Source organism: Rhinopithecus roxellana, chromosome 7 (assembly GCF_007565055.1).
Source record: "Rhinopithecus roxellana isolate Shanxi Qingling chromosome 7, ASM756505v1, whole genome shotgun sequence".
NCBI classification, from domain to species: Eukaryota; Metazoa; Chordata; class Mammalia; order Primates; family Cercopithecidae; genus Rhinopithecus; species Rhinopithecus roxellana.
The window spans coordinates 30534168-30547406 of NC_044555.1; the positions used below are offsets into that span (position 1 = coordinate 30534168).

The 13239-nt window shown below is 37.6% G+C and overlaps 1 protein-coding gene across 1 annotated transcript in view; it reads left to right on the forward strand.

The window, feature by feature from the left end:
• EFHC2 (EF-hand domain containing 2) overlaps window positions 1-13239 on the forward strand; it is a 336667-nt gene that overhangs the window by 58655 nt on the left and 264773 nt on the right. Inside the window, exon 5 of the mRNA XM_030934607.1 lies at window positions 10550-10631. Coding sequence (XP_030790467.1) covers window positions 10550-10631 — 82 coding nt within the window. The remainder of the gene's footprint in view (window positions 1-10549; window positions 10632-13239) is intronic.

Here is a 13239-nt window from a genome sequence, read left to right on the forward strand (position 1 = left end):
AAATAACAAAGGCCATGTATGGCAAATCTGCAGCTAATATAATGAGTGGAAAAAGTAAACACCTTTTCTCTAGGATCTGGAACGAGGCTAGGATACCAACTCTCACCACTCTTATTAAACATAGCACTGGAGGTCCTGGGCACAGCCATTAGGCATGAGAAAGAAATGAAATGCTTTCAAGTTGGAAAGGAAGAAGTGAAATTAGTTTTGTTCACAGACAACATGATCTTATACATAGTCAATCCTAAGATGCCACCAAAAAATTGTTTGAACCGATAAATCATTCAGTAAAGTTGCAGTAGAAAAAAAATCAACATACAAAAATCAGTATTTCTATATGCTAACAGCAAACAATCTGAAGAAGAAATCAGGAAAACAATCCGTTTATAATAGCTACAAATAATATTTTAAAAACCCAGGAATCAATTTAACCAAACAAGTGAAAGATCTATGCAAGGAAAACTACAATACACTGATGAAAGAAACTGAAGAACACACACACACAAAATCGAAAGATAGTCCATGTTCATGGGTTGGAAGAAGAATTAATATTGTTAAAATGACAATACTTCCCAAAGCAATTTACAAATTCAATGTAACCCCTATAAAATACCAATGACATTCTTCATAGAAATAAAAATAATAATCTTAACATTTCTTTCCTTCTTTCTTTCCCTTTCTTTCCTTTCTTTCTTTCTTTCTTTCTTTCTTTCTTTCTGTATTCTTTCTTTCGGCTTTGTTTTTCTTTCTTTCTTCTTATTCGTTCTTTCTTCTTTCGGACTTTCTGCTTTCTTCTTCTCTCCTCTTCTTTTTCATCCTTCCTTCCTTCCTTCCTTCCTTCCTTCCTTCTTCCTTCCTTCCTTCCTTCCTTCCTTCCTTCCTTCCTTCTCTTCTTTCTTTCTTTCTTTTTCTTTCTTTTTTTTGAGACAGAGTCTCACTCTGTCACCTAGGCTGGAGTGCAGTGGCGCAATCTTGGCTCACTGCAACCTCCGTCTTCCAGGCTCAAGTGATTCTCCTGCCTTAGCCTCCCGAGTAGCTGGGATTACAGATGCCTGCCACCACACCCAACTAAGTTTTGTATTTTTAGTAGAGGTGAGGTTTCACCATGTTGGGCAGGCTGGGCTTGAACTCCTGACCTCAGGTGATCCACCCGCCTTGGCCTCCCAAAGTGTTGGGATTAGAGGCGTGAGCCACAGTGCCTGGCCCAAAATCTTAACATTTCTGTGGAACCACAAATTATCCCAAATAGCCAAAGCAAGCCTGGGCAAAAAGACCAAAGCTGGAGGCATCACACTGCCTGGCTTCAAAATATACTACAAAGCTATAGTAATCAAATCAGCATGGTACTGGCATAAAAACAGACACATAGACCAATGGAACGAGTAAAGTACCCAGATATAAATCCACACATTTACAGCCAACTGATTTTTTTTGTTGGTGCCAAGACCACTTATTGGGGAAAGGACAGTCTCTTCAATAAATAGTGCTGAGAAAACTGGATGGTTATCTAGAAGAATGAAACTAGACCCCTATTTTTCACCATATGCAAAAATCAAATCAAAATGGATAAAAGACTTGCATCTAAGGCCTGAAACTATGAAACTACTAGAAGAAAACATTGAGGAAATGTATTCCAGAACATTGGTTTGGGTAAAAAAAAATAAAATTTTTGTGTAAGACCTAAAATGCACAGGCAACAAAAACAAAAAACAGACAAATGGTATTACATCAAACTAAAAAGCTCCTGTACAACAAAGGAAACAATCAACAAAATGAAGGGACAATCCATAGAATAGTATAAAATATTTGCAAATTATCCATCTGACAAGGGACTGATGACCAGAATATATAAGGAGCTCAAATAACTCAACAGCAAAAAAAAAAAAAAAAAAAAAAAAAATCAAAAAAACAAAACAAAACAAAACAAAACCCCCGATTTTAAAAATGAGCAAAAGATCTGGATAGACATTGCTCAAAAGAAGACGTACAAATGGCCAATGGGTATATAAAAAAAAAAATTCTCAGAAAACATCAGAGAAATGTAAGTGAAAAGTACAATGAAATATCATCTCGCTCCAATTAAAATGGCTTTTATATAAAAGACAAATAATGAATGGATGCTGGTGAGGATGTAGATAAAAGGGAACCCTTGTACACCGTTGGTGGAAGTGTAAATTAACACAGTCACTGTGGAAAACTGTATGGAGGTTACTTAAAAAACCTAAAAATGGAGGCCAGGCGTGGTGGCTCATACATACAATCCCAGCACTTTGTGAGGCCAAGGGAGGCAGATCACTTGAGGTCAGGAGTTTGAGACCAGCCTGGCCAACATGGTGAAATGCCGTCTCTACTAAAAATACAAAAATTAACCAGGCATGGTGGTGCCCGCCTGTAATTCCAGCTACTCAGGAGGCTGAGGCATGAGAATCACTTGAACCTGGGAGGCAGAGGTTGCAGTGAGCCGAGATCAGGCCACTGCACTCCAGCCTGGGTGACAGAGCAAGACCTTGTCTCGAAAACAAACAAACAAACAAAACTAAAAATGGAACTGCCATATGATCCAGCAGTCCAGCAGTTCCACTACCAGGTATGTATCTAAAACAAGGGAATCAATATGTCAAAGAGATATATGCACTTCCATGTTTATTGTAACACTATTCATAATAGTCAAAATAAGGAATCAACCTAAGTGTCCATCAATGAATAAATTGATGAAGAAAATGTGGTATATACACAATGGAATACTATTCAGTTAAAAAGAATGAGATCCTGTCATTTATTTCTTTATTTATTGGACAGGGTCTCATTCTGTTGCCCAGGCTGCAGGGCAGTGGTGCAATCTCGGCTCACTGCAACCTCTGCGTCCTTGGCTCAAGCAATCCTCCCACCTCAGCCTCCCAAGTAGCTGGGACCAGAGGCATGAGCCACCCCACACAACTAATTTTTGTATTTTTTTCGTGACAGGTTTTCACCATATTTCCCACACTGCTCTCAAACTCCTGGACTCAAGCCATCCACCTGCTTCGTCGTCCCAAAGTGCTGGGATTACAGGTGTGAACCACCACACACAGCCAAGATCCTGTCATTTAAAAAAACATGGATGGAACTGGAGGTCATTATGGTAAGTGAAATAAGCCAAGCGCAGAAAGAGAAAATTTGCATGTTCTCTCATATTTGTGAGCTTTAAAAATGGATTTCATCAAGATAGAGAGTAGATTGATGTTTCCCAGAAGCCAGAAAGGGTTGAGGAGAGAGGAGGCGAAGAGAGATTGATTAATGTGTACAAATATGTAGTTTGATAGAAGAAATAAGACCTAGTATTTGATAGATCAGTAGAGTGACTATAGTGTACAATAATCTACTGTATATTTCAAAATAGCTAAAAGAGGATAATTAGAAAGTTTTTAGCATGAAGAAAAGACAAATATTTAAGGTAATGGATATCTCAATTACATGAATTTGACCTTTACAAATTATGTGAATTATATGAATTATTAAATTATCACATGTACCCCCAAAATATGTACATCTACTATGTATTAATACAAAAATTTAATAACAAACATTTCCCAATAACCATATTAAAAAAGGAATAAGTGAAATTAATTTTAATAGTATACTTAATTTAACACAACATATCCAAGACATTGTCATTTTAATATGCAATCAATACAAATATTACTAATAAAATATTTTACATAATTTTTAATGCTTAGAGTTTGAAATCTGATGTGTATTTTCCACTCACAGCGATTTCAATTTGAACTAGCTACACTGTAAGTGCTCAGTAGCTACATGTAGCTAATGGCTATTGTATTGGACAGAGCAGGTTTAAGGTCTAAACAAAAGCTGTGATTTTGGTTGCCTAGTAATAATATATTAAGAGCTTCAATTTAGCACAATGTTATTACTTATCCTTTAATAAACATTGCAGTCTAAATGGTAGTCAGCTTCGAGAATTCCCAGGCATATAGTCAGTCCCTAAAACATGAGGATTGAGACACATGTATTTGTTTGGATATTAATTTTGTAATGGTTCACAGTTGTGAGAGCTGGTTTAGACACCACTTTTGTCTCTAATTATTGTGGTGCTGCATATTCCTAAGAATAAAGAGTAGATTAGAAATAAGCAATAATATCATATTGATTGTAAACCAGAAGAAACAGAACACGAGATGATTCAATTCTATCATTTTATATTAGCACTTGGAGTTTTTGTTTGTTTTTAAATTTAAAAGAGTGAAGCAAAGTACAAACTGTGGCATCTATTTTTTCTCAGTTTTTAGGCTAGCCAAGTAAAGCAGTGGGAGTGGAGAAGGAACAAAGAAATCTATAACTGCTTGTGATCAATTAGTTGTAAACACCGCTGCACTCACACCAGCCTGTGATATCTGATATTTTTGATGGTGAGTGAGAATACTAGTTCACATGAAATATATTTGTGTATTTAAATAACATTGTTGTCTTAGTTCATTTGGACTGTTACAACAAAATACCATAGGCTGGGTAGCCTATACACAAAATAAATTTATTTCTCACCGTGCTGGAGGCTGAGAGGTCCAGGATCAAGGCACCCACAGATTCAGTGTCTGATGAGCCCCATTTTCTGACTTATGGATGATGCCTTCTTGCTGTGTCCTCACATGATGGAAAGGCAAACAAGCTTCCTCAGGTCTCTTTCACAAGGGCACTAATTCCATTCATGAAGGCTCTGCTTTCATGATCTACTCACTTCCCCAAGGCCCACCTCCTCATACCCTCACAATGGGGGTTAGGATTTCAACATATGCATTTTGGGGGGACACAAACATTGAAACCATAGCAATTTTGAAATTTGAAGTGTATTATTTTTAATTGTTAATTGCTCATTTTTAAGCTAAAAAATCAAAACAATAATGATTACTACATTTTCTCATTTAGAGATGGATGTGTTAAAAAATAATCTACTCTTGAGTGTCACATTCAGCAGGTAGGTTACTGGTTTGACCAGAGAATGTTTCTTTCACATTTTTCCTTCCCATCCATACATATCCCTTTTTATTAAAAAAAAAAAATCATAAACAATACTGTGACCTCTGTTGACAGAATGTAAAGTAGTTCAAATCGTGGACTGTGGTCAAGTCTGCACAGAAAAGTTCTTGTTATTGCCTCCTAAAGAAAAATGCCCACAGCCTCTGAGAACATGACTCGTGGTGAACTCACCCTGTCCACTGCAATTGTGACAACATTCATTCCCACATAGAGAAGACTTAATCAGAGCCAAGGAATGTACCTCGGTGCCTGATAGAAAAAGTACCATCTCAATGCAAATGTGTTTAAGTAATTAATTATAGGCTAGAAAATGATAGTACTGAAACTAAGACACTTAAAAATAAATTAAACCATTTGCAGATTCTGTAACTTGGAGGGCACATGCCATTTTGTGAATGGGAAGTTTGACATTGGGCATTCTAATTAAATGAGCTTGGATACTTTATAGGATAAATCTAAGGGCCTAAAATCAAACAGCATATAATGAAAACTTGCTATAACATGGTTAATTTATGTGATAGGCGTCACTCTTACCCCGTCCCTATATTAATATGGAGAAAGTTCTGCCGTATGCCTGACTGAATAAGCATATTCCCTCTAGAGCATATAGAGTGAAGTCCATATGCTTCACCGAGGATGTTCCTTCTATTTCTGAACTGTTTCTTGGCCCTCAATAAATACAGGCTTTATTTTGTTGATGTATGTATTTGACCTTACTAGTTTCTTTTCAAAATTTTAGTTATCTTGCACTATCATTTATTGTAATATTACATGTCTATCTCGAGTGGCATTTATTACAATCTCTAACTTACAGATCTTTATATAGATCCTTCTCCTTCAAAATTGTTGAAACCATAAAAAGCATCGGAATGTAAGTACTCTTATCATACTGCAAATCTTTATTTTTTTATTCTTATGCTGTCAGAATTCCAAACTATTTTAGATGGCAGTTCAGTATCTGAAATGATTAATCTACCCATTCTTTACACATAGCTATTTGTATGAAACACATAGTCTTTAAACAGACAAGTTATCAATAGGTACAACCTTTAAGTGAATGAAAAACTCATTGCAAAATGACTCCCTACTTTGAATTTGTGATCTTATGGTCTTTTGGATGTCACTCTCCTCATCCAGAAAAAAATTGTTCACATGCAAAAGACCTTTGGGCATAACATGACATTTACAATGTATAGAGTGTGCATTTCATGTTTATTTCTCATGTATTTCCCTGGCTAAAGACTAATATGCAATCTACAACATCCAAATAAATGATTTAACGTATTTTATACAACACATGTTCAAGTAATTAATTTTCTCATGGAAATGTCATACCATTTAACTCATAGTTATGAGCCAAATATTTGTGCAGTAGTTGGTAATGAATATATGCGTAATCACAGATTGCCCTATTTTCTTTGTGCTCAAATGTAATTTAAAGGGACAGAATTAGGGTGCAGCAGACTTCACATTATTTACTGCTTGATACATAGTAGGTTCTCAATAACTGCTTGTTGGATGAATAAATACATGATTGAACTGTAAACAGATTTTTACCAAATCTTACAAATTTAGGTTTTTCGTTAGTCTTACTAGAGTCGTATTATGATATTATGAACACAATTAACTGTGTGTGATATGTTTTGAAAATACTTGGTTGTCAAAGAATGAGGGAAAAATAATTATGGATATATGTAAGCAAGAAATGATATAAAAACTTACATGCATCAAGTAGGGAACATCTGTATATGTCAGGTTATTTCCAGCAGCAGGTGACAGAAATAAAGCTCAAACTGGTTTAAAAATAAGAAAATCCATTACAGTTGAGTATCCCTAATCTAAACATTTGAAATCCAAAATGCTCCAAAATGCATTGATATAATGCCACGAGTGGACAATTCCACACATAAGTATTTAAAACAAGCTTTGTTTTATACACAAATTTATTTAAAATAGCATATAAAATTACCGTCAGTCTATGTGTATAAGGAGTATATGAAAAAGAAATGCATTTCATGTTTAGACTTGGATCCCATCCCTAAGATATATCATTATGTACATTCCAAAATCTGAAAAAAATTCCAAATCCACAATAGGTCTAGTCCCAAACATTTCAGATACAGGATACTCAACCTGTGCCATGTCCAAAGGTAATGCAAGCCTTAGCTCACATTGTGTAGGCAAATAACGGCGTCCACTCCAACACTACTCTTCTTTAGAAGAGGAACTGAACTAGTCAATCAAAAAGTACAGGAATACCTTGGAGATATTGTGGATTTCGTTTCAGACCACCACAATTAAGCGAATCCTACAGTGAAGCAAATCACACAAATTTTTTGGTTTCCCAGTGCACATAAAAGTCATGCTTACACTATACTGTAGTCTATTAAGTGTGCAATAGCATCATACCCAAAATGAAAAATGAAAAATGCTTTATTGTTAATAAATAAATGAAAGAATGAAAAAATGCTTTATTGCTAAAAAATGCTAATGATTATCTCAGCCTTCAGTGAGCTGTAATCTTTTTGCTGGTGGAGTCTTGCATCTATGCTGGTGGCGGCTGACTGATCAGGGTGGTGCTTGCAGAAGGTTGGGGTGGCTGCGGCAATTTCTTAAAATGAGAAAACAATAAAGTTTGCCACATTGATTGACTTTTCCTTTCACAGCAGATTTCTCTGTAGGATGCAAGGCTGTTTGATAGCATTTTATCCACAAAATGTCTTTCAAAATTGGAGTCAATCCACTCCAACCCTGTTGCTGCTTTATCGACTAAGTTTATATAACATTTGAAATCCTTTGTTGTCATTTCAACATTGTTCACAGCATTTTCACCAGGAGTAGATTCCATCTCAAAAAAACACTTTATTTGCTTATCCATAAAAAGCAACTCCTCATCTATTCAAATTTTATCATGAGCTAGCAGCAACTCAGTTACATCTTCAGGCTCCACTTCTGATTCTAAGTCTTTTGCTATTTTCAACACATCTGCAGTTACTTCCTCCAAGTCATTGATGAGGGTTGTAATCAACTTCTTCCAAACTCCTGTTCATGTTGATATTTTGACCTTCTCCATGAATCATGAATATTCTTAATGGCATCTAGAATGGTGAGCCCTTTGCAAAAGGATTTCAATTTACTTTCTCCAGATTGATCAGAGGAATCACTCTCTATGGCAGCTACAGCCTTACAAAATGTATTTCTTAAATAATAAGACTTAAAGTCAAAATTACTCCTTGATCCATGGGCTGCAGAATGGATGTTGTGTTACTAGGCATGAAAACAGCATTAATCTCCTTGTACATTGCTATCAGAGCTCTTGGGTGACCAGGTGTATTGTCAATGAGCAGTAATATTTGAAAAAATCTTTTTATTTTCCTGAGCAGTAGGTCACAACAGTGGGTTTAAAATATTTAGTAAACTATGCTATCAACAGATGTGCTGTCATCCAGGCTTTGTTATTTCATTTATAGAGCATAGGCAGAGTAGATTTTGCATAGTTCTTAAAGGCTCTAGGATCTTTTGAATGGTAAGTGAGCACTGGCTTCAACTTGAAATCATCAGCTGCATTAGTCCCTATCAGGAGACTCAACCTGCCTTTTGAAGCTTTAAGCCACTCATTGACTTCTCCTCTCTAGCTATGAAAGTCCTAGATAGCATCTTCTTCCAATAGAAGACTGTTTCATATAGATTGAAAATCTGTTGTTTAGTGTAGCCCCCTTCATCAATGATCTTAGCTAGATCTTCTGGATAACTTACTGCAGCTTCTCCATCAGCACTTGCTGCTTCGCCTTGTACTTTTATGTTATGGGAACAGCTTCTTTCCTTAAACCTCAGGAACCAACTGCTCTGCTAGCTTCCAACTTTTTTTCTGCAGCTTCTTATCTTTCTCAGCCTTCATAGAATTGAAGAGAGTTAGGGCCTTGCTCTGAATTAGGCTTTGGCTTAATCCTAATCCAGAGCAAGGCCGCAACTCTCTTCAATTCTATGAATGTTGTGGCTGGTTTAATCTTCTATCCAGACCACTAAAACTTTCTCTACATCAGCAATAAGGCTGTTTTGCTTTCTTCTCTTTCGTGTGTTTACTGGAAAAACACTTTTAATTTCCTTTAAGAACTCTTTTTTTGCATTTGCACCTTGGCTAACTGGTACAAGAGGCCTAGCTTTGAACATATCTCAGCTTTCCACATGCCTTCCTCACTAAGCTTAATCATTTCTAGCTTTGGATTTAAAGTGAGAGATGTGCGACTCTTCTTTTCACTTGAACACTTGAAGGCCATAGTAGGGTTATTAATTGGCCTAATTTCGATATTGTTGTGTCTTAGGAAATAGGGAGGACTGAGGAGAGAGAGAGAGAGACAGAGAGAGAGAGACAGAGAGACCAAGATGAGGGAATGAGCAGTCGGTGGAGCAGTCAGAACACAGAAACAACATTTATTAAGTTTGTCATGCTCTATGGGTGAAGTTCATGGTGCCTCAAAGCAATTACAATAGTAACATCCAAGATTGCTGATCACAGATTGCCATGACAGATAGAATAATGATGAAAAAGTTTGAAAGGTTGTGAGAATTACCAAAATGTGGCACAGAGACAGGAAGGGAGCACATGCTGTTGAAAAAACGGCACTGATAGACTTGCTTGACACAGGGTTGCCACAAACCTTCAATTTCTAAAAAACACAGTTGTCTGTGCAGCACAATAAAGTGAAATGCAATAAAACAACATATGGTCTATTCCTATATCGCCACAAAAATAAGGATGTATTCTCTCCTGAAGATACATTCATCAGTGAATTAAGGAAATGACGACAGGGTGGGAGAATGTAGCCAGTCTGTCCCAAGTCATTATTATTTTTAGAAAAATTCACTTTCCTAGCCAGGCATGGTGGCTCATGCCTGTAATCCCAGCACTTTGGGAGGCTGAGGTGGGCAGATCACAAGGTCAGGAGTTCGAGACCAGCCTGGCCAACATGGTGAAACCTCGTCTTTAATGAAAATACAAAAATTAGCCAGGCATGGTGGCAGGAGCCTGTAGTCCCAGCTACTTGGGAGGCTGAGGCAGGAGAATCACTTGAACCCAGGAAGCAGAGGTTGCAGTGAGCCGAGATCATGCCATTGAACTCCAGCCTGGGTGATAGAGCAAGACTGTCTCAAAAAAATAAATAAATAAAAATAAAAAATTTACTTTTCCCTTGGTTGATATTTATGATATTTATGCTTTAGGTTTTTTTTTTTTTTTTTTTTTTTTTTTTTTACCTGCTACCTAGTCTGTCTCTCTTTTTCCTTTCAAGAGTGATCTTCATATACTTTGTATCATTTCTTTAAAAAGAAAAGTCTAAGAATTACCAAGACTCTTAATCACTTCCTGCAGGTTTTGTACCTTCTTCAACTAAACTTGATCTGGAGGGAACAAAAAAGCCCTATCATCCCCATTTGTGCTTATTGAAAATGGGTTTGTCAGGTGCATTCTGTAAGGATTTATTCCCCCCTGAGTTATTTAACATTTCCTGAAATTACTTAGATGAATAACTTGGATGGGAAACCCTGTACCTACAGCCTTGATATCATAATTGACCACATCCGGTTTAAGAGGCAAAGAAGTGGTGGGTGGGCCCACTAAAGGGCAGACTTTCAGGGCTCTGGCCACTTGGACAAAGGGGTAAAAACCAAATTAAGTCTGCTGAACCAAACAAAGGAATTTTGGAAAGCAAACTATGCAGGCTCTCAGGATCCATTCACTTTCTGTTCAGCCCACTACACATTTCCGGGTGACTATAATAGTCAAATAGGTACAGCTTGTGGTTTTTGTTGAAAGAATTCTAGCCTTTTTTGTTAAGGTCTTGCTTTAAATAAACATCATGACCAAACATTAAGGAAAGCAAAGTCCCATATATGAAAAGAAGAGGAATAGTATTGTCTTCTTATTTTTTTAATGCCTCCATCTTTTTCCATGCATATACTGTATAAAATTTTTCTTATGAAAAATGGGGCCTTTGGCCAGATGCAGTGGTTCATGCCTGTAATCCCAGCACTTTGGGAGGCTGAGGCGAGTGGATCCCTTGAGGTCAGGAGTTCGAGACCAGCCTGGCCAACATGGTGAAACACCGTCTCTACTAAAAATACAAAAATTAGCCAGGCGCGGTGGCACGTGCTTGTAATCCCAGCTACTCAGGAGGCTGAGGAGGGGAATCGCTTGAACCTGGAAGGCGGAGGTTTCAGTGAGCCGAGATCGCGCGATTGCTCTCCAGCCTGGGCAACAGAGCGAGACTCCGTTTCAAAAGCAAACAAACAAACAAAAACAAAGAAAGAAAAATGGGGCCTTTTTTTGTTGTTTTGGGTCAGGATTTGAGTTTCTATTTTTGTTATTTTGTAGAAGCTTCCTGTGGAAAATGGGGCCATTCTTAGGTAAAATTTTGTGTCCTGTCTTTCCCACACTTATGCATTTCTCCATGTTACTAATAGTATTCAGAAAAATGATTTTAAATAGTCATGTCATAAGCCATTCTATCTAAATACCACTATTAACTTAATTATCTCCTTTTAAATGTATTATTTAGAAAAAATTTAGAGCCAGGGTTGCACTGTCACCTAGGCTCAAGTGCAGTGGCATGATCATAGCTCACTGCAGCCTGGAACTCCTGGGTTCAAGTGATCCTCCTATCTCAGCCTCCTGAGTAGCTGGGACTACAGGCACGTGCTACCATGCCTGGCTACATTTTAAACTTTTTGTAGAGATGGGGTCTCTTTTTGTTGCCCAGGCTAGTCTCCAACTCCTAGGCTTAAGTGATCATCCCACCTCAGCCTCCCAAAGCACTGAGATTACAGGTATGAGCCACCACACCTGGACTTTTAAAATCCTTTACTTTTATTTTTAAATGGAGATATAATTTACATCTTGAAATGCACAGATCTAAAACACACATTTAAATGAGTTTTGACAAATGCAAACACTCTAATCAAGATAAAGAATATTTCCATCACCCCCCAAAATGCCCTCGTGCCTCCTTTGATGGAATATTCCATCTCCTTGCAGCCACTGTTCTGATTTCTATCAGAACAGATTCGTTTTGCCTGTTCTTGAACTCCATATAAGTAGGATGATACAGATATACCCTTTTATGTCTGGCTTCTTTTTTGCTTAACACTTATTTCGCTTAGAGTCACCCATGATGGCCGGGAGCTGTAGCTCAAGCCTGTAATCCCAGCACTTTGGGAGGCCGAGACGGGCGGATCACGAGGTCAGGAGATCGAGACCATCCTGGCTAACACGGTGAAACCCCGTCTCTACTAAAATAAATACAAAAAAACTAGCTGGGCGTGGTGGCGGGCGCCTGTAGTCCCAGCTACTTGGGAGGCTGAGGCAGGAGAATGGCGTGGACCCGGGAGGCGGAGCTTGCAGTGAGCTGAGATCCGGCCACTGCACTCCAGCCTTGGTGACACAGCGAGACTCCATCTCAAAAAAAAAAAAAAAAAAGATTCACCCATGATGTTGCATTTATTAGCAGTTCATTCTTTTTCACTGCTAGTAATACGCCATTGTATGGACATATCACAATTTGTCTCTTTGCCACTTGATAGACATTTGAGTTGTTTCCAATTTGAGTCTATTATGTATAATACTACTCTAAACATTTTTCTTTCAAATCAATTTTAAAGGAGGGTGAGAAATGGAAAAAATGATTGCTGCATTAGTGATGATTTTCTTTTTTAAGAGGAGCTACAGGGAAGCAGGGAATGCAGTTGAAACACTGGGGGTGGGGGAGGTGGATGAAAAATGAAATCAAAGGGGCTTTTGAGAAAGCTAATCCAAGGGGAAAATTAATTTCCCCTTGGCAAGGATACGAAGAAGCAATAAACAAACAAGCAAACAAACCGTTGATGATCGAGAAATGAGAAAGGAAAAACCTACAAAAATGAGAATAAGTAAAAAAGAATTAGAATCATGACACTTCTGTTTTTAATCATGTTCTTCGAAAACTCTTGGAATGAAGACAAACAAAGTTTTGAGCCTCTTCCATGGGGACTTCAGCCCTTCACATGTTCCTGATGCTCTAATGTTTCACATTAGCTTTTTCTATGAGCAACGTTCTTTCCTGTCCCTGCCAGAGCAGAAGAGTGTTCAAAGCAGCTTTGATCAGGGCAGCACACTCAAGGCAGTCTGTAAGGGAAGCCAGGAGGCTTTTTAATTTAAAAATAAGTGCTGCTTTGTCT